The sequence below is a fragment of the Dendropsophus ebraccatus genome, chromosome 10 (genome assembly GCF_027789765.1).
Source record: "Dendropsophus ebraccatus isolate aDenEbr1 chromosome 10, aDenEbr1.pat, whole genome shotgun sequence".
NCBI classification, from domain to species: domain Eukaryota; kingdom Metazoa; phylum Chordata; class Amphibia; order Anura; family Hylidae; genus Dendropsophus; species Dendropsophus ebraccatus.
This window is the reverse complement of record NC_091463.1, coordinates 32,667,888-32,694,092: the sequence shown is the minus strand read 5'-3', so window position 1 is coordinate 32,694,092 and position 26,205 is coordinate 32,667,888. Positions and strand designations below refer to the sequence as shown.

At 43.0% G+C, this 26,205-nt stretch overlaps 2 protein-coding genes across 3 annotated transcripts; both read left to right on the top strand.

Annotated features, from left to right (window-relative positions):
* Nucleotides 1-2,841: 2,841 nt before the first annotated feature.
* RENBP (renin binding protein) lies at nt 2,842-14,480 on the top strand. The gene is made up of 10 exons (XM_069986592.1): nt 2,842-3,169; nt 4,857-4,932; nt 5,648-5,723; nt 6,073-6,245; nt 6,666-6,890; nt 9,154-9,235; nt 9,306-9,481; nt 10,396-10,527; nt 12,374-12,461; nt 12,619-14,480. The coding sequence occupies exons 1-10, from the start codon at nt 3,066-3,068 to the stop codon at nt 12,708-12,710; spliced, it is 1,224 nt and encodes a 407-aa protein (XP_069842693.1). The 5' UTR covers nt 2,842-3,065; the 3' UTR covers nt 12,711-14,480.
* Nucleotides 14,481-16,486: 2,006 nt separating this feature from the next.
* Nucleotides 16,487-24,870, top strand: NAA10 (N-alpha-acetyltransferase 10, NatA catalytic subunit). Of its 2 annotated transcripts, none has more exons than XM_069986057.1 (8): nt 16,487-16,568; nt 18,224-18,322; nt 20,029-20,087; nt 20,431-20,476; nt 20,603-20,718; nt 21,755-21,799; nt 22,318-22,402; nt 23,431-24,870. In XM_069986057.1, the coding sequence occupies exons 1-8, from the start codon at nt 16,548-16,550 to the stop codon at nt 23,674-23,676; spliced, it is 717 nt and encodes a 238-aa protein (XP_069842158.1). In that variant the 5' UTR covers nt 16,487-16,547; the 3' UTR covers nt 23,677-24,870. The 2 variants fall into 2 exon arrangements, with proteins under 2 accessions (XP_069842158.1, XP_069842157.1); XM_069986056.1 differs by having other exon boundaries at nt 23,428-24,870.
* Nucleotides 24,871-26,205: the final 1,335 nt, after the last annotated feature.

The window sequence follows — 26,205 nt, the reverse complement described above, 5'->3', positions numbered from 1 at the left end:
CTCTTTCATAGAGTGTCTGACCAGTTACTAACAGTGAGCGAGCATTGCCGGTCACATACACAAAGTCGCTATAGTAATGTTTAGGGCTGGGTATATCTGGTGTATGTAGGGTGGGCCCCTAGAATAAAATATTCCCTGGTGGGCCCAAGATACCCCAGTCCGACACTGTGTCCACCAACCTTTATAGGTGTAAAACGCCATAAAAAGTTCCTATATGCATATTGGTGGTTTTTCTCCATACTCCATTCTCAACACTTCAAGAGAAATCCTTGTGATAGAGAATCGCATGAGAAATAAAAACGCAAGGAATTAACCACCAGACATAAAGCCACCTATACTAATTTACACTTAAAATGAGAAAACTGGCGGAAAAACTGCTTTTTTGGAGGCATTCCATTCAGTCACCCAGAAAAGCACCATGTAAAATTTTTGTCTTATGGAAGCACCCTCACCCTTACCCTGGGGGATAGGGCTGGAGCTAATTTAGTGTTATATCTAACATAACCCTAATTAAGGGGTGCCTATCATTTAAACAAACTCCTAAAATGTCACAGCAACATGTCAGAGGTTTCTATCAGTCGGGGTCCAGGTCCTGAGACCTCCGTAGATCATTAGAATGAAGGGGGAGATGCACGCAGCAGCGCACGCTCTGCCACTCATCCTCCGTCTGACAGCTAAAGTAGCGGTGGATGGAATTATAATGGTGCCTTATAGAACTTTTGGTACATCAATTACCGGAGTGTTAGGGCTGGTGCTAAGGAAGACCCCACTACCAGCAGCCAATCACATCTGCTCTAAGTGTCTGGTTACATGATGCTATAAGTCTAAGCATACAGGTGTCAAACTCACAGCCCTCCAGCTGTTGCAAAACCACAGTTCCCATCAGGCTATTCCCAGTTTCCTCCTGCGTCATCCCAACTGAATGATCCCACCTCCACGTCTGAGATGGTCTCGTCTTAGCAGTGACAGCCACCTCAGCCAATCACTGACTAATGGCCCTATTCCACGGAACGATTATCGTTCGTTTTCGGACGATATCGACCGCTACGGACGATAATCGTTCCGTGGAATAGAGTGCAACGATCAGCCGACATCGTTCATGTCGGCTGATCGTTGCAGTCGCTTGTTTTTCAACATGTTGAAAAACAAGTGACTGATATAGCAGCGATCTGCTGCCGTCGCTCCGTTGAATAGGAGCATCGGCAGCAGACGCTGCTATATCCTATGGGCTGCCCGGACGATCAGCGATCCCCCGGGCAGCCCCCCCGCAGCTCCCCGCCGCCCCTCCCGCACTCACCCGCTCGCTGCAGCCGCGTTGAATAGCGGCGGCAGCGAGCGGGGAACGAGGAGCAAACGAGCGCTAATAGCGCTCGTTTGCTCCTCTAAAACGACCCGTGGAATAGGGGCATAAGACAGGACAGCGCCGCTGGGGCCCAAATATGATGCAGGAGGAAAACCAAGGGAGCAAGGAAAGGTAAGAATATCCTGTTTGTTATGTTCTGTACAAGGGCAACAACAACAATTCATTTCAGCGGAATACCCCTTTAAGTTAACATACATGACCCAAACTGATTTACTGAATCATAGTTCATATTGTGTCTGAAGTGTGGGTGTAATCACCCATACAAAAAAGATTACAGGGATCTATTATGCATCATTACCAGAACTTGTAGCTGTCATATCGACACATAAAGGTGTTAAAGGGGTATCCCCCCCAAAGAAATTTTTTTTGCATTAATACGTTGCCCACCCATTACTTTCCATCTTTCCAATATCAATGTATTATGGATTCTGCACAGTTTTGCTGTTATCTATATGCATTCACCCCCACCAAACGCATAAAATCATCAAATCTCAGTCCAACCCGACACCACTGCCTGCTCCTGACCCCCACCCTCTGTGTCGGGATCACGTGTCCTCCGTCTCTTCAATGGGCCGGCTTAGGCTTCTAACCCAGCTCAATATAGTAAGGGAGGACACTGAGACAGTGACAGCTGCAGCTGTTCACTGTCCCACTTTGACACTGTTTGTTCCCCAACAGTCCCCCCCCCCACCTGTTCTCACCTCAGCTCTGCTACATCATGAAACAATCAGTGCGTGGGGGGGGGGGGGGGGGTTGAACTTGGTCAGTAAGACCAGCTAGGTTTGGGAGCATTTAAATTTTTTTTAGCTCTTGGGGGGAATACCCCTTTAACTTCACATTGTCTTTATGCAGTTAAAGGGGTGCTCCATAGAATTAGTTGTTAATTTATATATTTTTTAGATTAACTGGTGCCAGAAAGTTGTAGATTTGTAAATTACCTCTATGTTAACAAAAAACAAAAAAAAAACCTTCAAGTGTTCCTAGACTTATCAGCTGCTGTATGTCCTGCAGGAAGTGGTGTATTCATCCAGTCTGACACAGTGCTCTCTGCTGCCACCTCAGTCTGTGTCCGGAACTGTCCAGTTCCTGACACAAACAGAGGTGGCAGCAGAGAGCACTGTGTCAGATTGGAAAGAATACACCACATCTTGCAGGACATACAGCAGCTGATAAGTACTGGAAGGCTTGATATTTTTTAATAGAAGTAAATTACAAATCTGTATAACTTTCTGACAGGAGTTAATCTTAACACATTTTCCCCTTTAACCTCTTATTGATCACAAGTTCTTAGAAGGCGTTTAGGAAGCACAATGACATAGGTGATATACTATTGTACTTTATTTTTCACCCATAACTGCTGAACTCGCCAGATGCGCTGTAAGCCGGACCTGCTGTTCCTTGTTTATCATTCATCATTTCCTCAAGACTCAGCATTTTCTCTCCGGTACATTTAACTTGTTCCAAGAATACATCACATGACTGGCAGTCAGCTGACTACTTCTGTGGTCTTCACACTTGATTTCCTTCCCCAGCTGCAAAGTTCCCAGCAGACAGGGAATTGTGATTGCAGAATATAGAGGGGGAAATCTGTCTGACATTGGGGATCACTGTAGAGAGTCCGGCAGTCAGTATATACCTGTGGGACAAGGAGACGGACACAGCACTGATTGTGGCATCACTGCGAGTATAGGAAACGTCCAGGATGGGGGAGAAGAGTCGCCTGCAGCAGTGGAGAGACCAGATCACTACAGAGCTGGACAAAGTCATGGACTTCTGGACTCAGCACTCCGAAGACAAGGAATACGGGTAAGGCTACGTTCACATTAGCGTTCGTCCTTCCGGCACCATTCCGTCATCCTTTTCCATTTTAGAGAAAGCGAAACGAAAATTGTCGGATCCGTTATAATCCCCATAGGTCTTAATGATATTTTATTGTGCTCCGTTTGCATGCAATCCGTTCAAGTTACGTTTTTCTGAACGGAAGAAAATATTGTGTTTGCAGGTTTGTTTGTTTTTTCCGTTTTCAAAAACAGAACTTAAACGGATTGATGCAATCCTTTTGTTTGTTATAATGATAGTCAATGGTGACGGATCGAAACGGAAGGTTAATCGGTTTGCGTCCGTTGTTCAAGTTTCCGTCCCATTCTGTTTACTAGTTGGAGCATGCGCAGAAGGGGAGAGAAGACAGGAAGTTCTGGGAAGGAAGGGGAGGAGCTGAAAAAACCCCTGTGAAAATAGGAATTACAAACAGATGACAACGGAAGCAAACGGATGGCAAGCTTCCGCTAATTTTATTAAAATAAACGGATACACTAACATTTTAGGCTATCCGTTTGCATCCGTTGACATCCGTTAGCAAATCCGTCATAAAAACGCTAGTGTGGCCCAGCCCTAAGAATGAGTGTGGTTTGTGTTCACACAGTATATATCCTGCAGATTCTATCATTGAGGTACCAGCAGAGAATCTGTAGCGTATTTAGTATGTGTGAACATACCCTTATATACCACCAACATATTCCATGGCGATGTACGCATAGGGTCACTATAGTCAACAAGTGGTAAAGGAGTAGCGACCAGTCAGAATAGGGCCTCAGGCTATGCTCACACTGTCTTTGGACAGATTTTCAGGTAAAAGCATCTATATAATATCTACATTTTAAATGTTCTACACATAATTTTTTTTAACCTTATTTGTGAGCTAATAAGGTTCATAGACATGTTTAATAAATCTCCCCCTACGTGTTTGCAATCAATTTTTGTAAAAAAAAAAAAAAAAAACGTATGGAAAAACTGATTCATTTGTGTTCATTCGTTTTGATCCATTTTTATCCATTGACTCTCATTTAAAAAAAAAAAAAAAAAGGGATCAAAACGCACCCATTTTTTATTTTTTTTTAACGGAAACAGAAACGTGGTTGATCACATTTTTTGGTACATTTAAAAATGGATTTATTGCACACAAATGCACCTTTTTTTTTTATTTTTTTGCAAAAACGGATTGTAAAAACGTAGTGTGAACCCAGCCTTATTCAGGATTTGTCGAACATAGTTGCTTTTTAAAAACAAAACAAAAACAAAACAGCAGCAACCCTATTGTCACGTTGTGTGTGGTACCACAGCTCAGCGCTATTCATTTTAATGGAACTGAGCTGCCCTAATACACACAAACTGAGGACAAGTATGGCGCTGTTTCTGGAAGAAAGCAGCTATGTTTTCTTTCTAATCCTGGATAATCCCTTTATTGAGACTTATACCAGATAAAGTTCATGGTTAGGGGTGCTGCTGTTTCTGGAATAAAGCAGTCACTTTTTTCTAATCTCATCCAACACTGTTAATATATGGAGGGGAATGTTTCCTGACGATTGCTTCACGTGAATGGGTTTTTGGTGTGGTGTCATATAGATAATGAGATGTTGTGGGGGTATGACTATGTCTGTATACACTGTATATTACCATCTGTACTTACCTGTATCACTGTGCTTGATGTTGTCAGTGGGTTCTTCACTTGCCTCAGTCGGGATGGAGCAGTATATGATCAGCTGAAATACATCTGGTTGCAGGGCAGACAGGTAAGAAGCTATTGCATTACAGACTCCTCAGAATAGTAGGCTCACTCCACATATGCTATAATGGCCATCTTGTCCCTGATTCACACTGATGTTACGTTAGGTTTGAGAGGTAATCCCAACAGGACAGTACCTTTCTATATGCTCTACAAGGGCATTTTGACATCATAGAGGGTCCATGGTCAAGAACCCCCCAAAAAGCCTTAAAGGGATTTCCCACCAAAATCATTTTCTTTTAGATAAATTGGTGTCAGAAAGTTATATAGATTTGTAATTTACTTCTATTTAAAAATCTCCAGTCTTCCAGCACTTATTGGCTGCTGTGTGTCCTGCAGGAAGTGGTGTATTCTTTTCAGTCTGACACAGTGCTCTCTTCTGCCACCTCTGTCCATGTCAGGAACTGTCCAGAGCAGGAGAGGTTTTCTATGAGGATTTGCTACTGCTCTGGACAGTTCCCGACATGGACAGAGTTGGCAGCAGAGAGCACTGCATCAGACTGGAAAGAATACCACTTCCGGCAGGACGTACAGCAGCTGATAAGTACTAAAAGACTGGAGATTTTTTTTAAAAGTAGAAATAATTATTAAATCAATATAACTTTCTGACACCAGTTGATTTGAAAGAAAAATTATTTGACTTCTTTGGCTGTGTTCACATGACAAAAAAATACCTGTTCCTTTATGTGTACATGACCACTACTGTTTCGGGTTTACTCTAGGTGTGGACATATTGCCGTCTTTACAGGAAAGTGCCCAGGTTCCACAGAGAGGAATTGCTTAATTCTGCCGTTGCAGGTAGGTTTCAGATTCATAACTGTACACAGTTACTTTTAAGACATGTTTACCTAATTGAGGGTGCCAAGCTAAACTCTGAAAATCTAAATATTAAAAGTGTAGAACAACAAGTTAAATGAGGAAAACTTTTATTGTTATGTGGACAATTCCCCAGCCATACCAATGATTTAAAGTGAATCTGTACCAGCATGTAGCTACCCCCAAACCGCTGGTACCATGTTGTACATGTTCTCACGCCATGTCCAGTTCGGGGATTGGACTTTCTCTCTTTTATTTGACTTGAAATACGTTTTTCTTTGTAAAAAGAAGAAAGCTGTACTTCCATTATATGGTTTCCCCCAATATTTAGGAGGTGAGTTCCTTATTGCTCATGCACGACCATCATCAGACTCCCAAAAGTGTGCCTTTGTGGTGGCGCGTGATGGCAGAGCGGTAAAGGTCCAACGCACCATCTTCAGTGAGTGTTTCTACATCATGGCAATGGATGAACTATGGAGGGCAACTCACAAGGAGAAGTACAAGGTGAAAGAGAGAGGTGGGAAGCCTCCTTACTAAATGATAGCGGGAACTAATTTCAAGTTGGATATATAAGTCTGTGTACCAACAGGGTAGGTACACCATGAGAAATGTTACTATTCCCTTTGATTTTATTTCAGGCATCACATATTATGTTTGTGACACCTGCTTTGTTGACCTCCATGTTTGTAGAAATGCTAGAAGAAGGATCACCACCAGCCCCAATTGAATGGCCATGGCCAACTATTTTTTACACCAGTATTACAGTCCTAGAAAACATCTTTGTAAATTAAACTATAGAATACCATACATTATGGTACCAGTTATAACTCAAGCATAAAGCTCAGAGATCCCTGTCTTTTGGATATAGTAGAAATTTTTATTGCAGTCTATAGACATATTAATGATATAGTCTGTGTTCTTCAGGAAGAGGCACGCAGGATGATGGATCAAATTGTTCATTGGGTGCAAGTAGACCCATCTGACTTAGGGAGACCAAAGCTGCCTGGGGCTGAACCAGTGAACTCTATGGCGGTGCCCATGATGCTGTTGAACCTGGTCGACCAGCTATGTGAGGATGATGAAGAGGCAACAATGAAGTATGCAGAGGTGGGAGCATGGAGTGTGGAGAAGATCCTGCAGCACCAACAGGTACCATAAACAGAAAATGATTAGATGTTATGACAACCATGGTGGTTTTCACCTCTTCCAAAGTAATGTATTCAGCAGCTGAAGTACTGCAGTCATAGCTTGGTGCTTCTCCTACTTTCCATATCAGGTTCTCCGCTTCAGACAATCGCTTTTTGTCAAATGGGGTACCCTAATTTTTAGGCTGGGTTCACAGTACGTATATTTCAGGCAGTATTTGGTCCTCTTGTCAGGTCCTCATAGCAACCAAAACCAGGAGTGAATTGAAAACACAGAAAGGGTCTGTTCACACAATGTTGAAATTGAGTGGATGGCCGCCATATAACAGTAAATAACGGCCATTATTTCAATATAACAGCCGTTGTTCTAAAATAACAGCAAATATTTGCCATTATATGGTGGCCATCCACTCAATTACAACATTATGTGAACAGATCCTTTCTGTGTTTTCAATCCACTCCTGGTTTTGGTTGCTATACAGCCTCAAATATACAGCCTCAAATATACGTAGTGTGAACCCAGCCATATTTAGATGTATTCCAAATTAAAATACCTATCACCTATTCACTGCACAGCCTATAAGTGTTAGATTGCAGGGGTCTGACCGCTGGGATCCCACATGATCTCGAGAACGATCTTTGCACCCATGATCTGTCCTAACTAATTGATGGGGGCATAGCTGCAGAGGGTGCAGAGGTAGGCCTTAAAGTGAATGTACCAGCTTTAAAGGGGTAGTTCAACCAAAAAAAATTTCTTTCAAATCAACTGCTGCCATGAAGTGCCAGAGATTTGTAATTTACTTCTATTAAAAAATCTCAAGCCTTCCAGTACTTATCAGCTGATGTATGCCCAACAGGAAGTTGTATTATTTCCAGTCTGGAGAGCAGGAGAGGTTTTCTATGGGGATTTGCTACTGCTCTGGACAGTTCCTGACATGGACAAAGGAGGCAACAGAGAGCACTTTGTCAGACAGGAAAGAAAACACCACTTCCTGCTGGACACACAGCAGCTGATAAGTACTGGAAGATTTAAGATTTTTTAATAGAAGTGAATTACAAATCTCTGGCACTTCATTGCACCAGTTGATTTGAAAGAAATTTTTTTTTGGTGGACTACCCCTTTAAGATCTTAACATCAATAGACTGGCGCCAGTGTGGGGATGCCAGGAGTGCTGTCCTTTTTTTGAACCGCGGCATGGTTCCTGCGCATGGCGCCAGTCTATTCGCGATCACCAGCCCAACCTGAAGCACTGGAGGGAGGCCTGCCCCTAGTGTAAAGTTCTGCCCTCCCAATCTGTGATGCAGCTCCATTAGAATCAATAGGAGGAGGAGTTTAGTCACACTGGGGGCGGGTGGGCCTGCATCCAGTGCTTTAGGCTGAGCCTTTGACCTGGATCGGTGCCGTGCGTGGGAAACGGGCTGTGGTTCAAAAAAAGGATGACAGCACCGGCTTCCCCGCGCCGGCACCAGTCTATTGATGTAAAGATCTTAAAGGGGTAGTGCGGCGGTAAACAATTATTCACAGAATAACACACATTACAAAGTTACACAACTTTGTAATGTATGTTATGTCTGTGAATGGCCCCCTTCCCCATGTCCCACCACCCCCACCCGTGTACCCGGAAGTGTGGTGCGCTATACATACCTGTCACGTGCCGACTCGTCTCCGATCTTCAGTCTGCGATGTCGTCTTCGGATGGCCCGGCCGAATCCCTCCGAGCGTCCTGAGTGCCGGCCACCCTTTGCCACGTCATCGGCTGCTCAGCCGCGATTGGCTGAGCACAGTTATGCTCAGCCGATGACGCGGCAGAGGGCGGCCGGCACTCAGGACAGACGGAAGGATTCGGCCGAAGACGACATCGCTGACTGAAGATCGGAGACGAGTCGGCACGTGACAGGTATGTATAGCGCACCACACTTTCGGGTACACGGGTGGGGGTGGTGGGACATGGGGAAGGGGGCCATTCACAGACATAACATACCTTACAAAGTTGTATAACTTTGTAATGTGTGTTGTTCTGTGAATAATTGTTTACCGCCGCACTACCGCAATGTAGCTGCTGGTACATTCGCTTAGGCCCAGGCCCTGGTGCCTAAGTGGGCCCAAAGGTCTTTTTGCAACAAAGAGAAGACACTGTTAATATTTAGACTAAATAATAAATATGTGGGGGTGGGCAATGTGGTACTTGAAAACCCCTTGTGAACCACCATTGTTGGCCAACTTATGCATATTATACATATGACTATTTCATAGTATTCTTCTGCAGCGTGATGGTCAGGCCATTTTGGAGAATGTTTCAGAAGATGGAAAAGAACTGCCAGGATGCATGGGCAGACATCAAAATCCTGGTATGACCAAGCCATACGTTGATACTAAATATAATGGAAACTGCTCCTTCTTTACTTGTTTGGTTAACAGGACATGCCATTGAAGCTGGCTGGTTTCTTTTACGTCGAGCCTTCACAATTAACGACCATAACTTGGGGAAGATCGCTGTGGACAAGTTTGTACATCTACCTTTTGAATCAGGATGGGACCAGGAGTATGGGGGACTCTTTTCTTTTCAAGACGTGGATGGACATTGTCCTACACAGGTGAGTAATGTTTTGATGAGCCAATCCAAACATATGGTTTATAATTTACATTTTTGAGCCTCAAAGTTGCATATGGATATTTTATCAAAATGTTTATATAGCTCATCTGCCATACAGTGCGGCAAACAATATCCACCCTAATCTGCCTCAGATAGTAATGCTATACTGATTGACAGTAAAGTCTCTGGGGGTCTAAGGCAGTACAGGTTAGTAGAGTTCTGGAAAGTGGGTGGAGCCTGCCCTGGTTCAACCCTATTTCCCCTAAATAAATTACTTTTAGTCTAAAAGGGAAAAGATGAAAGGAGTGTCCAATGTCCCTTTTTTCTGTAGAGTTAACATTTAAAGCCTCTTTATCCATGAAAGAACCAGCGTCATGGTAGAGGACCAGCATTATTGCAGCCTTCATACCAAAAGGAGGACCCGTGTTATACTTTTTACCTGAGAAAGTTCAGGAAAAAAGCTTCTGCAAAGAAATAGGCAAATTGATTACAGCTTAACCACAGGACCTGCACCAGGCAGAGTAAAAAATAGTTTTTTTAGGCGGCACGTCTGTGTCAAGGGTGGTGCTCGTAGTAAGTAAAAAAGCCCATTGCACTATAAAAAGTTCATTCTCGGCACTCACCATTTCATGCTTTAAATTTTTGAAGCATGAAATGGTGAGTGCCGAATGAACTTTTTATACTGCACCAGGCAGAGGGCATTGCAGTGCAGTCAGCAAGAACCCCTCAAGGAAGAGACTTTGGGCCAGAGCAAAGCAGAGTACAGGGACCCGCTTCTTCAGTTCCACATATCCTACATAGTGCCCCTCAGATCCAGACACCTGTTTGTTGTAATAATTGTACCTTGTACTTTGTGAAAGATTCTGGATCACTACATGGAATTAATATGTAATAATCATATGTTGTCTTTTCCAGCTTGAATGGAGTATGAAATTGTGGTGGCCGCACACGGAAGCTCTGATCGCCTTTCTTCTTGGCTACATGCAAACAAAGGATCCACGTCTGCTCAACAACTTCCAGAAAGTCTATGAATATGTGTTTAGCCGGGTTTGTAAAATGCAGGGAAATTTATGCAAAAATGGTTATTGTAAAAAGAGCTTAAAGTGTACCTGTTGTTATAGCTTTCAAAATCTAAATCAACAGTAGATGTGATATAAAGCAAGTTTGCAATTTACATTCATTATTTTTTTTAGTTATCATGGAGGACACAGCACTTCCTGTTTTCGGAATGTTTTTCTCTCAGAGTCAGAAAACAGGAAGTCCTGTGTATCCCAGGCCATCTGAGCGCTCACAGAGAGAAGGCAGTCATGTGACTGATGGACACATTGAGCCGGACTCTCTGTACTGGCCGGAATTCCTGTGTTTAGTCTGTTTCTCTCAATCAGCACAAGTCAGAAAATCTGCCTTCAGGAGACTGGACCTGGATTTCTGGTAAAAAAAAATAGTGAATGTATATTACAAACTTGTTTTATATCACATCTACTGCTGATTTAGATTTTAAAAAGTTATAATGTCATTGATACTTTAACATACAGCTTTTTGTTGACTGGGATGCAAAAGAAACTATTCTCATAAATTAACAAAAACTAATGGGATCTATGTATCCTTCACTATCCTAGACAAACATCACTGCCAAATAAGTATTTTATGACTAACTCTCGTTTTTCTTAGTTTTTCCCAACTCCTGGTGCCCTTTCCAGAAAATACTGCCAATAATCTCACTTTCTCCCCTTTTCTCCGCCAGCTGTCCTACAACTCTGAGATCTTTTTAAGAATGAGAATCAAATACATAATCTAGTCCATGCATATACTAGGAAGGCCAGTTATGGTGCGTTTACGGAGAGAGATTTATCTGACAGATTTTTTAAGCCAAAGCCAGGAACAGACTATAAACAGGGAACAGGTCTTTTGAAATCCACTCCTGGCTTTGGCATCCAAAATCTGCCAGGTAAATCTCTCTGTGTAACCATTAGTTTTCCTTTGATTATGTAGGAGAATAAATGCCTCCCCCCACCACACACACAGTTGTAACAATGGTAGTCATTATGGTAGAGATAAGCGAACCTTGAGCATGCTCGAGTCCATCTGAACCCGATCATTCGGCATTTGATTAGCGGTGGCTGCTGAAGTTGGATAAAGCCCTAAGGCTATGTGGAAATCATGGATATAGTCATTGGCTGTTTCCATGTTTTCCAGACAACCTTACAGCTTTATCCAACTTCAGCAGCCCCCGCTAATCAAATACCGAACGATCGGGTTCAGATGGACTCGAGCATGCTCAAGGTTTGCTCATCTCTAGTAGTCATGTCATTGCTTTGTTTTATATTTATCTTCTACATATGTTATCAGTGCTGATTAATAATGACCCAGTTTTCCACACAGCCAGTGGCATATTATTTTTTTGTGCTAAATTTACCCTTCCTTTTACACCCACTTCTTTGTCTGTGTCAGTCATTACTGCATTGGGGCTTGGGCAATATGAAAGGAAGCTGTGATGCTACTGCTGTTTCTTTCATCTCTGTTCTCATAGCACCATGCAGAAACCCAGCGCATCAGTAACCCCTTCTCATCCCAACATGCCATCTATAGCAGTGTACTCTATACATCACCAGCCCATTACTTTTTCAGTGTACCTTCACCAGCACTATGTTATGGCATAGCATATGTTAAGAGGACTATGTGATGTGTTCTGCTGTGATTATGTGTGTACTGCTGGCAAACAGCCCAGCCCAGGTCCTGCCCCTGAAATGGAAAAAATACCAAATGGCTAAATGCACTAAAATCACCGTCATCCCTCCGATAACTTCATGCAGTTTTATAAAACATGTTTGAAATAACAGGTAAGCTTCAAATAATCTTCTCACCGTACATCCTGTATCGCTTATAAACTCAGTTTTCAGACCCAGAACATGGAGAATGGTTTGGTTACTTGACTCAAGAAGGGAAGGTGGCACTCACCATCAAAGGAGGGCCATTTAAAGGTAACTTATTATAGTATAGTATTACATTATAGTATTACCAGTATATTATCCTCAGCATTGTAGAGATATAGACATATGAACCTATACTGATACACCGGCAGATACTCCTCTTAGCTTGTGCTACATGTAAGTGACAGTAGCATTCCTTTTTTTTAAGGGTGTTTCCATGTGCCTCGTTGCCTGTACATGTGTGAGGAAATGCTGAACAAGCTCATAGAAGAAGACGACAATGGAGCAAGAATCCAATAATTTGTCAGCTATATTTGCTCACCCTAAACCAATCGACTAAAACCTAATTGTTTAATATAAAATTAGTGTGTACGCTACTGCTATATATCTAACATAGAGACTGAACGTGGTCTGTTGTGCCCCTCAGTTGGTATCTACCCTGGGCACTGATGGCAGCTACGCTCTCTAGGAAGTCACATTACTCAGTAGCAGGCTGGTTGATGCTTATGAATGATGTTATAGCCTCTACTAATAAGGCAGGGTTCACACCACAATTTTTGGCTATTGAAATTGATGGGGCTCGTGCTACTCTGAGCAGGTGTATGCTGGCATGTGATTTTGGCAGTTGCCGTGCAGATGATTGTGGGGGATCTCAGCAGAAAGGTACACCTTTTCACTACAGCCTTAAAGAGTGCCCATTTAAATCAGTGGGCATCTATGTAATGCAATGTCATAAGTTCATATTTAGAAATGTTACACAATTAAAAACTTCAAGACTATGAATACTTTTTTTTAATCATTATATACTTATAGTAATGTCCGAGTAGTTAAAGGGGGTGTCAGAAATCACATGAAAATACTGGTGTTGCCAGAAGCATAGAAACATAGAAACCCTACCAGGGACAGCAGCTTTAATCTGTCTTGCTGGATCTAGGAAGACTGGAAGGCATGCAGAGGTATAGTATACTTGTAGTACCACCATCGTACATGGATTTGATTTTCTCATTTCTGTTGTCTCCTACTTTTGCTTCTTTCCTCACTGTACTTCTAGCTCCATACAGTGATTGGTCTGCACTGCAACAGATGCTAGATTTTTTTTAATGCATTTGTAGTGTCCCAGAACTGTTGTGCCACTACGTTTCTATGTCACCTGTCGCAAGGTACTTATGTCAGGTGTCACACTGGGCTGCTGTTTGCACTTTCACCACTTGGTGTCTCACTCTCCCCTACTCTCTTGCACAGCTAAAGTGTATAAAAGGGTTAACTGTGTTATATGTTCTGTCTTCCTTAACCAATCACACTGATGCCTATTTCTTCCAGCAATTCCCCCACCAATAGGAGGTTAGTTCTAGTGACCCCCTATTTAAGCTTGTTAGTTCCTGGTGAGAGGGTCTTCTCTTAGTACATGGTGTTGGGAGAGAAGAAAAAAGCTAGTGTTCCTGAAGTTCAAGACTGGGCCTGGCCTGGCCTACAAGTATTTATGTAGTAGTTGGAGAAAATTAGTTTTGTTAGTCATCTGAGAAAGAGAGTATGCAGTGCTAAACCCACAGGTGAGGTAACTGTCGCCTGGGAAACCTTGTCTACGCCTGGGGTAACCATTCCTACACCTAGTCAGGACAATCCATCCCAAAAGGATTTGTTTGTAGCGAAACAAAGTGCAAGCAAGCTGACTCCGGTAAACCTTGCTCCACCTTCTCTGGAAACCTTGAGAGGTTAGCTTCACCCGGTCGTCTAAACCCAGGACTCGTGCTACCAGACCTAGCTCTCCATGGGCTCTTCTGGCAAAGGTGGTCCTTATCTTCTTTTCTTAACCATGAGTATGAGATTCTTCAAGCAAGTCACTAACTTACAGTACTAGTTGCTTGGAAGAGTTCTGCACTATTAGACAAGGGCCCAAGACAGCCCCTTAATCTTGCTCACACAAGTAACACTTACTACAGATACCACAAGCACCCATGTTACCTACTCTGTGGTCCACCAGGTCAAAGGACTATTGTTGTGCCTAGCTATTTCACCTTATCTTTGAGTGTATCTACTGTATTGGACTAAAGATTTTTCTAAGTAAACCGTTCCTGTTTAAGTCCCAGACTCTGTGGTCATTTTGCACCTGCACCTACACACCTTGTTCTATCTTTACAAAGCCAGTGTTAGTGCCGTAACCTGGGGTTTCTAGGTGTTTTTAGCAGTGGGCTAGGTGTGCTGGTATCAACTAGGCACTTGTCACGGTGACCTAAGGTGGTGATGCCCATCCCCTGGTATACAACTTAGTACTTCATGTAATAGGACCCTTAGGCATCAGTGAGGCAGATCAATCACCAGGGTTTTCTGTCCAACATGAGGTTTTTAGCCAAATCCAAAATCCAGTACTTACCAGCTGCTGTATATCCTGCAGGAAGTGGTGTTTTCCCAGTCTGGAGAGCAGGAGAGGTTTTCTCTTTTAATATATTTTATTTGATTTTGACAAGTTTGTTTTATAAATGAATGTACAACGTTATACAACACATTGTACAGAGTAGAACTGCTGCTCTGGACAGTTCCTGACATGGACAGAGGTGGCAGCAGAGAGCACCCTCCTTGTCCAGTGATTGGCTGAGCTGAGATTTTCAAGACAGAGACCAGGAAGAGGGGATTTCAGTTTAGTATCATCTGCAAATATGGAGATTCTACTCGATAGCCCCTCTACAAGGTCATTAACAAACAAATTAAAAAGAAGTGTACAAAATACTGAGCCCTACGGTACCCCATTGGTAACTGTGACCCAATCAAGAGTATGTTCCATCAATGAGCCCCTCTGTTTCCTATCACTCAGCCAGTTACTTATGGTACGTTTACACAGACAGATTTATCTGACAGATCTTTGAAGCCAAAACCAGGAACAGACTATAAACAGGCATCAGGTCATGAAGGAAAGACTCGGATCTATCCTCTTTTCAAATCCATTCCTGGCTTTGGCTTCCAAAATCTGTCAGATAAATCTTTCTGTGTAAACGCACCCTTAGGGTCCATTTACACAGAAAGATTATCTGACAAATTATCTGCCAAAGATTTGAAGCCAAAGCCAGGAATGGATTTGAAAAGAGGAGAAATCTCAGGCTTTCCTTTATGACCTGATCTCTGTTTATAGTCTGTTCATAGCTTTGGCTTCAAATCTTTGGCAGATCATCTTTCTATGTAAATGGACCCTTACCTGTTTAGGCTGTGTTCACACGAGTCCTGCAGCGTTATGACCAATGAATCTGCATTCCTGCAGCAAGAATGTAGCCACATCCTAATTAACTAATCATCTGTCAGGCCTTTAAACCAGCTCATACATTACCTGTCCGCTCTCCTGTCTGCTTCCTGGCGCCCCGCTTGACCAGTGAGCTGTCCCACCACAACGCACTGATTGGCTGGAAGCTGGAAAAGCAGATGGGAGCGTGGACAGCCGTACGTATATTTCTCCTAGTCCCATCATCCTCATTATATAGACCAACCTTTCATGCGGCACAGTATCAAATGCCTTAAAGGGGTAGTGCGGCTCTAAACAATTATTCACTAAATAACACACATTACAAAGTTATACAACTGGAGGGCCAAAGATTCCCTATCCCTGGGTTACAACATAAGAAACAGTGCCACCTTCTGACAGAGTACAGACACTGCAGTACCACAACTAGGAAGACAGAAGTGTCAAGCATAGTAACAAACCGCCGGCCCTTTACTGTTTCCTCTATGTCTTTCCTTGTGACTGAAGCGCAGAAACTTTTTTTTACCAGGTATTTCAGTGTCTTTACGCCAGTCCTTAGAACGGTAATATTCATCACAACGAACCGCGAGATGTGAACACAGCCTTACAGATTTGCGATTACGAAATCTGGAGGCGCATTACTACGACGTGCAATAAAAGCCGCAGTTCGCTTTACCATATGTCAATTAACCAGACAGCCCCGCCCACAGCAAGTTCATTGGTTAATGTACATGTCAATTAGAACAACTGCTGCGCTGATTGCCGCAGCTTTCAGAGAGAACCCGCCTCCATATGTCGATTACTGATTGGCTACCTATCTTAGTAACTGGCTTGTGATTGGTTATTCGCCGTTGCTTCGAGATTCTTGCTGCGCCTGCGCGAGAGGAACGTGAGACAACGAGACCTTCGCCATGAATATCCGGAACGCACGGGTAACCGGCGAATTAAGGATGTATTATGATACGGGAAGGACCGTGTGAGGGGGGTCAGTGCGGGGGGCTGCGGGCGATATCGCTGTCACTAGTCCTGGCTGCTCATGTGTATGACTTCAGATTGGAGATAGTAAAAGGCTATGAGGCTATGGCTGCATTTCCCATGATGCTCCGGGCAGCCGGCCACCCTGCCGTGTGATTGGACGGACATGATGGAACGTTCAGCGCTGTAGAAGTAGGATGGGAGAATAAGGAAGCGAGGAGCTAATGACTGACAGCACTGAGGGCAAAGCATGCTGGGAGTTGTAGTTTTATACCAACTGGAAAGCCACAGGATGGGGGACATATGGCTGTATGTGCCGCCTCTTCAGGGTGTGAGGGCATGTTGGGAGATTCCCATGTCTTATAATGTAAGGGCATAACCCAGCATGATAATTGTGTCCCCCAGCCTGTCCTCCTCCAGCTGTGGCAGAACTACAACTCCCAGCATGCCTGGTATGATTGGAATTGTAGCTTGGCAGTAGTGGTCAGTGTGGGGGTATCATTCTGTGGAGAGGTGGGAGTTGTTGATCATGTGTGGAACACCCCTTTAAATCTGTATAAAGAAAAGATCCTCATGTATCATTATAAAGATATGTTTGCAGTCAAAGCCATTGCTGCGTATATCCTGAGACCAGACCTTATGCTGCTCAGCAGGTGGCTACAAGTGTATGGATTCCTTAGGGTCCTATTACACCAACAGATCTGATGAAAGATTATCTGCCAAAGATTTGAAGCCAAAGCCAGGAATGGATTTGAAAAGAGGAGAAATCCAGTCTTTCCTTTATGACCTGTTCTCGGATTATAGTCTGTTCCTGGGTTTGGCTTCAAATCTTTGGCAGATAATCTGTCATCAGATCTGTTGGTGGAATAGTACCCTTACAGTCTTCAGCGAGCTGAACACCGCAGCACAGGTCTCCTCTCTTGGGTCCTCTTTGCTTCATGGACCAGTGTGGAGTCCGGGCTGTGTAACACACAGAGCATGGATAAGACTGCATACAGTCTCTGCTGTGAGATCTATGAGGGATGTATCGTCTGTATGTAAACAAGGATATCCAGTTAAATGTAGTAATAACACAAAGCCTAGAGACCCCCTCTGACTGTTATACACAGAGATGCTCAGCCGAGCTTTTCCCTCCCCAGCTGGTTTTCCGTCTTGCTGCAGCAGACAAGCTCCATTGTAAGTCTGTGAAGGAAATCAATCTACTCTTTATTCTGCTGCAGACGTGGCCAGATAGCTGATAGGGAGATACATTATACCTGTCTGTCAGGTGATGGCTGTTTGCTTAGTAATAACATAATGTTCTTCTTCTTAGCACAAGTGTGCTTGAGGCTGAGCTGCTGCATGCATGCCTCTTCTCTCCCTGCTCTGCTTAAAGTGAATGTACCATCAGGCCAGGGCTGAAGCACTGGAGGCGAGCCAACCCACCCCTCTATGATACGGCTCCATTGATTCTAAGAGACAGGTATCATTTGTCTCCTTAGCTGTCTGGGCAGTTCTGGTCATGATGTAGAGGTGACCGATCCCTTTCTAGCTGTTCACTATGGTACCTGGGTCCATTTATTCTTATGTATCACCAGTCGCCTCTTGATTCTCTTATCTCCTTTATTTGCAGCCTGAGGACCTGATGAACATGCAGCACTGCAACCTGCTGTGTCTGCCAGAGAACTATCAGATGAAATATTACTTCTACCATGGATTATCGTGGCCGCAGGTGGGTGTTTTTTCAGCAATCCTTTGTACATTTTCCTATAAACCTCCTATTGCAGGGTTTATTTTCAGAAAGTAGTTCCCTATCCACAGAATAGTAAGCTGAATGGTGGGGGTCTGACTGCAGTGATCCTCACCGATCACAAACAGAGTAAGATTGTCCCTAGAATGAATAGAATGCACTATACGCTCACACTTGGATCCCTGCTTGTCATCTTTGTTCTATATTATTATTATTATTTTTTTTACATTGGAAGTCAGTGGGCAATATATGCTTGTCTATGACTATAGCAGGGGTGGGGAACCTTCGGCCCTCCAGCTGTTGCAAGACTACAACTCCCATCATGCCCTGGACTAGATGGGCATATATTGAAGCTTTTCATACACATTAGGTTGTATTATTTTCATATTCAGTACTGTGCAAAAGTTTTAGCCAGGTGTTGGGGGAAAAAAGCTATAAGAACACTTTTAGAACTAGAAGTGTTAATAGTTTACTTTTATCAAGTAACGAATTTCAAAGTGAATGAACAGAATAGAAATCGAATCGTTATTTGATGTGATTGCTCTTTGCTTTAAAAATTGCCAGCTGCATTTATATCACATATGCACAAAAAGACAGAAATGGCTACACATCGCACCCATGGCTGACATGAAAGCTTGTTCAGCTACATTAAAAACCAACATCAGAAGTTAGTATATCATTTGATCAAACCATATTGCCTCATGTACCAATGTGCAGGTCCCTGATACACATGAGTCCCTAACCAAATAACATCACTGTGCCGTTCAGCGAACACCGTTCCCGCAAAGTGTGCGCAAGCAGAGGTAAGAGCTTGTTCATACTTGTGGTGTTTGGCGTCCACTCTCTCCGCCGGCGCTGCCTGCAATGTTCGGGGGGGCCCTTTGGGGTTTGGTCCTGCGACATTGGGGTTGCAGGCCATTCCGTGGCCCCCCTTCTCTGCTTGTACACGCTTTGCCGGGATTGTGTTCGCTGACCGGCACAGAGATGTTTTTGGTTAGGGACCCATGTGTATCAGAGACCTGCATGTTGGTACATGAGGCAATATGGTTTGATCAAATAATATAATAACTTCTGATGTTGGTTTTTAATGTAGCTGAACAGGCTTTCGTGTCAACCATGACTGCGATGTGCAGCCATTTCTGTCTTTTTGGCTTGTGCATTTATATCACCTTACTGCACACCATTACTGGTGCAGTGAGACCCAATGCACTCATTAAATTGATTATCTAGGCTTAGAAAAACATGGCCGCTTTCTTCCATAAACAGTGCCACTCTTGTCCTCAGCTTGGGTGTTGTTTTGAGGCTCAGTTCCATTAAAGTGAATAGCACACACAACCTCAGGGTTTTTGCTTGAAAGTAGCTGTGCTTCAATGGAATTTTATGAAATGCCTGTTTATTTAAAAAACGCCAAAGGCAAAAAAGAAGAGCCAATTACACCTAAAGTCAAAAACACCAAGATAATCTTTGGCAGTTTTTCTGATGTTTTTGGAGGCCAGAAAAATGCCACAAAAAAAAGCTGTGTCTGGGGGCAACCTGACTTTGGATATATCTGATGATACGCCAGAAGTCAGTATTGAGCTGAAAGCAGATTCATCTGTATTTGCACATTAGACATGATTGTTATACAGTTTGAGTATTCCCAGAGTTTGATGCTTATTATATGTTGTCGTCTTCTTGTCTCCTCACAGCTGTCATACATTGCAGAGGATGAAAATGGAAAAATTGTTGGTTATGTCTTAGCAAAAATGTGAGTTATGAACTATACATATGGTGATCACTTTAAATGGGCACTGCCACTTTAATAAACTTTTCACATGTCAGAGGTTTTGATTGTTGGGGTCTCCCCACTGATCTCCCACTAATTGTTAGCATTAGCCAGGAGAAGTGTGTGCTAAGCATGTTCTCACCCAAGTTGTAATACTACCTTTTGTTAGTTAACCTATTTAACGTTTAGAAGCAACAGCTGTTGCAATGTGTAGTACGGAGGTAGTCCTTCATGAGGGAATTCCTTTAATTATTTTTAGTGTAGGGTTGGACAATTTAGAATATGAACGATTCCTCCCTAATGTTTGCCCTCTTCTCTTGTGCAGGGAAGAAGATCCAGATGATGTTCCTCATGGACATATCACCTCTTTAGTAAGAGAACCTTTTCCTGTTTATTGTACTTTCCATATGTCCATCTGATGGTTAATGACAATTTGCTCTTCAATGACTATAAGACTCATTGTAGCATCTATAGAACGTTTCTTTATATTTGTCCAGGCTGTAAAACGCTCACACAGAAGATTAGGCCTGGCTCAGAAGTTGATGGACCAGGCCTCCAGAGCAATGATTGAGAACTTCAATGCCAAATATGTATCTTTACACGTGCGGAAGAGGTAGGAGACTAATACTTTCCTGCAGCATGTTCTCGTTCCATACTTCTTATGGTTACTAGAAATGTCTAGTCATGTATTCTGGTTCAATACATTAATGCTTTTCTGAAACTGAGATATTGAGGGTCTATCCTTATGGTGTGTTTACACAGAGAATTATCTTGACAGATTTTTGAAGCCAAAGCCAGGAGTGGATTTGAAAAGAGGAGAAATCTCAGTCTTTCCTTTATGACCTGTTCTCTGTTTTATAGGTTCTTGGCTTTATTCTCAAAGATCTGTCAGATAAATCTCTTAGGATCGGCAATATCATGTGCAATGGAGTCCAGCTCTCTGCACCATAACCGATCAGCTGGCTGATGGGGCCAAAAAAAGCTTGTCTTTTCATTGTTTACAGGCGCAGCTCTCATATGTCTGGTAGTGACTGTGCCTACAAGTAAATTGGAGTGGCTTACATGACTTCAACCCTTGATGGAATTGAGTACCTGAGCTTCATTTAGACGAATGACCTTGATTTATTAAAAGCGTACCTGTCATGTCCAAGACGCAATCGGTCAATAAATGCGCATAATCCCTTATTGGATCTCTTTGTATCCATGGAACTTCTGGATTTTGCCACTAATCTGGAAGTCCCTATCATGACAGGTACACTTTAAAGGGAATATTCACGTTTAAGAAAGACACAGCTACTTTCCTACAAAACCAGCACCACCCTTGTCATTGGGTTGTGTGTGGTATTGCAATTCAGCTCAAACTGAGGACTGAGTTGCTGTTTCTGGAAGGTAGCAACCATGTTTTTCTAAGCTTGGGCAACCCCTTTAAGGCCGTTGTGCCACAATGTTGGCTTCAAATCAGACAGAATTGTTACTCTAACCAATTATAACGTGTTTTATTTGCAAAGTATACCACATAGTCTAAGTGTGCACTGTCTAAGAGTTAGACAGTATTAGTAAATTTCCCCCCCCTGCATTGTTTCCAGGCTGTGCAATCTGTTTTCTTCCTCCATTGATGCTAATTTCTTCTATGTGATTTCACTTTGCAGCAATCGAGCGGCTCTGCATTTATATTCCAACACACTGAATTTCCAGTAAGTAGGTTCCTTTTTTTTAGTTGGAGTATATGTATATATGTGTAATGTTGGAATCATGTGTTTCTAACGGGTTAGGTATTTGGAGTTTAGCTATAAGCATGCCTGACTGTTCTTTCCTCCGACTTTACTTGTTGGGAGATCCCCATGCACATTAGTGGACTGGTCCCACTGATAATGCTTGTTATGCTCCCTGGCCAACAATGGGGACTAAAGGTTTTTTTTTTTTTTTTTTTTGTGTGAGCCTTGATTGAGAGGTTATAAAAGTGAAAATTAGGTTGTCATGGAATACCCCCCCCCCCCCCCCCCCCAGCCTCTTATAGGGTGTCCCGAGAGTTAACACATGACATATTCCTGGGGCATAGCAACAATGTGAGATCAGTGTTGTTCTGACCACGGGGCCTCTGCCAATCTGTACATGGTAAATGTAGTATTTTATTGGCTCTATTCTGTTAGGTTATATAAGTGGAGGGTTATTTTTTAGAGGATTGTTTAATTCACATGACTGTAATCTACAGAATCAGTGAAGTGGAGCCTAAGTACTATGCTGATGGAGAAGATGCCTATGCTATGAAGCGGGATCTCACACAGATGGCTGAAGAGGTGAGTTAGTATCATTGGGCAGAGTATGACATAAGTTCTATGCATTGGCAAGACTTTCTCCATCATTATGCCAGAGGTGGTAAAAAAAAAAAAAAAATAGTGATACTGTTACTGAAACGTTTGACATATCTGAGACCCCACTGATTTCTAGGTATAGCCAGGAGAAGTAGACAGCAGTGCGTTTCACTCCCCAGCTGATTGCTCACACCACCTCATTGCAGGAGATGGACTCTATAAGAAGTCTGTGGAGCCTGTTTCCTGCTGTAATACTGTGTCAAGACAGGAAGTGCACTTGTCCTGGCTAAATCTAGAGATCAGTGGGGTTCCAAACCTTTGACATATTTGTGTGTCTCAAACATTTCCAGGGCTGTACTAATAATTCTGCTGATTGTTCGTACTGTAAAGGCACACACTTCGGTTATCAGCCAAAGCCTACAAGTGTTGCCCACTTGTAGATCACAGCCTGACTCCATTCTCATAAATCAGTTGCAATGCAGCACAATTCTGTGCAGAACTATAATTTCTAGTCACGTGACCCATGTCATGGTCATAGTTGTTGCATAGCCTTGGCCTACCTGGGTGAAATCAGTTGGAAACAGGTAACACATTTTGGAGTCACTGTTCCGAGTGAACAACCCCATTAGATTGACCTGTTGTACAGTTTGTGACACATTGTTAGTTTCTATGGCCTTTGTTGTACCTGTCATGTAGTCCGCTGACTTGGCAGTGAATTACACTCTGTGGCCAGAAGTTCAGGTATCCATGGAGATGCACACGGCATGATGGTAATGTGCGCGACCCCAATTGGATCAGAATGGAGGTCGTGCACATGACCATGACATGGTTTTTTGGACCATGGATACCCGAACTTCTGGCCACAGTGGAATTCACTGCTGATCGGGTCGGCGGGCTTTGTGACAGGTACGCTTTAACTTTTTTAGAAATATTGTTTGATAAACAGGTCCTCAGTATTTTCTAGATAGATGTATCTACATTATTTCCGGTTTGTCTTTTGTTTCTTACAGCAGCTAAGGAAACTGATGGAGTTGAAGGATAAAAGTCGGCCGCAGCCCCTGAGTTCCATAGAGAATAAATCTGACAATCGATCTGGGCACGTGGGGGACTGCTGCCGCGATGAGAAGTGTATAAGTAATGCTGGCAAGCGAGATGGCACTGAGGACAGCGGAGACAGCAAGGATGTTAGCGAAGTCAGTGAGGCTACAGAGAGTACTGATGTTAAAGACAGCTCCGAAGCCTCAGACTCTGCCTCCTAAACGGAACGTCAGCATGGTGTTCACATTTACATACAGCAACAGAGAAACCTTACAGTGCGTGCCCTGCTGCTACAGTATAGTATTAAGATCCTTCCCAGCTCTCCACAAAGAAATAACTCCCAACTATTGTGTCCCAAAAGACAAATTTGTAAATACCAATGGATATTAGAATACGTATCCTGACAATGTCATAGTCACTGACTGTTGTATGGATTGAACTTTTTAGATTGGTGAGATAGATCTCTCTCTATACTCAAACAGGAAGAGTTATATCGGTTAAGGCCTGCGGGGTAGGCAGAAGCCCCCAGAGACCGCCTGATCACTTTTCAGGTACTGTGAATGTGATGACAGGTTTTTTATTTGAAGGTAACCAATTAGCATGATTGTGCTGACATGGTTCCCTGCTGCACAGCACAGTCTTGTTTTGCAACTTCCTCAAGCTACTAGTCGCAGTGGTAGCTGTATAGCAGGGAAAAAGGAGTTTTATTCCCTTGCACGAAGACATGAGAGGGGTGGCAACTAATGGTCTCTCTGTCTGTCAGTCATCCCCACAGAGCGCGCTAACAGGCAGATGACTAGTTGCCGCCGTTCTCCTGTCGTCGCCCAAGGGAATAAAACTCCTTTTTTCCCTGCTGTAAAGCTACTGCCTCAGCCATGGCTAGTAGCTTCTGTAAGCTTCACAGCAGAGCTATGCTGTGCAGCAGGGAACCATATCCGGACCATATGCTGATTGGTTTCCATTTAAAGTGTCACTATGGCCCGCTGACGGATAGGCGAGTTCCACTGTTAATCTGGAAGTTCGGATCAGTCAGTGGGGCGTCCTTGTAGGTACACTTTAAGAGCATTGTGCAAAATAAGAAAAACATTGCTACTTTCTGTCTGAAAAGAGACCTACTTGGGTCATAGGCGGTGTTGCTGCACTGAATAAATGGCATTGTGCTGCAACACCTAACTATGTCCAAGAGTGGTGCTGTTTGTGGAAGAAAAGCTAAGCTTTAGTTTTTCTATTTAATGTCTCAAACCCCTCTATGTATTTGACTTATGTTCATCAAGGATTCCAGCATGTTACATCTGTCTAGTAATGTACATTCTCTTCTGTAGTATGGCTGTATAGATACTGTAGATAGATACCTTTTGCTGGGTGCCAATCACGGTGAGCTTTGCCAGAAACAGGACAGACAAATAAAAAAAATCAGGATCTTAAACTTGACTAAAGATTATTTCCATTTTTATCTGTATGCTTCACATCCACAAGACAGCCATATGTTTATATACTCCTCTACACAACCTTGTCAAATTGCTGAGGACTGACGTACATTTGGGATCTTGATGTCACATGTCTGCTGTATCAGTTCACCACAATTTGGTGGTCTCTAGATTTGTGGGAAGCAGATGTTGGACTTGTATTCATCGGATAGAAGGAATCGGGATTCTGTCTTAGGGCCCTATTCCACCAGATGATTATCGTTAAATTGTTCGAATCTAAACGATAATCGTTCGGTTGAAATGCAGTTAACCATTAACGACCGACCGAGACATCGTTGATCGCTTTATAAGACCTGGACCTATTTTTATCATTGCTCGTTCGCAAATCGTTCGCATTGAATAAGACATCGTTCGGTCGTTCGCAATAGATACGAACGCAATAGCGAAGAAAAAACGATCGCAATTACAATCATAAGTAACTATTATCGTTCCATTGAAATGAGTGAACGTTTTCAGGTCTTTCACAACAGCAGTCGTTTGAGATCGTTAACCGTTAACGATAATGCAAACTATAATCGTCCGGTGGAATAGGGCCCTTAATGGCATGTCCCTACTACAGGTGACTGGAGTTTATGCTGTTCAGATGTTCCAAAACTCTTAGTCCTAGTTCACACATCCATACTGCTGTCTAGTTAAAATAACGGGAGTTGTTGCTGCTAAAAATCAGGTGTTCTGGCCATAAAACATTTATCACCACTTTTAAATGACACAAATTCAGCTCTACTACATCTTTAGGTTGGTGCACTGCTCTGTTGCAGCTGTGGATAGTGTCATGGTATATACATATAAAACCTTCGGATCTCATAACAGTGCAGAGAAGAAACGGAATTGCGTAAATTTTGGCTGTATCCCCCATCTTTCCTATCTAGTATAAAAAAAATTAGGACACTGGTAATGCTGCTCTATAGTACCCAGAAAGGTGTGAAGCTGTGTTCAAACCATGATTTTGTGGTGTACCCTAAAATGCTCCTAAGGCTGTAATTCTACTCTTACAGGAGTAATGTCTGACCTGTAGTGGTTATTACATGCCATTTGGATGGAGATATATATATTATATACATGCCTTACAACTTGGTCTTCTCTAAATGCTAACCATGGCTAGTGAGTGCACCAAATACTATTGAAAAATATCCCAAGACTTGTACAGTAGGTGGTGCTGTGCAGGGCTGTGGAGTCGGTAAGCCGCAGCTCCAACTCCTGAATTTTATCAGGACTGACTCCGACTCCTGCTCCTTTATAAATGGCCGGTCATATACCAGGGGA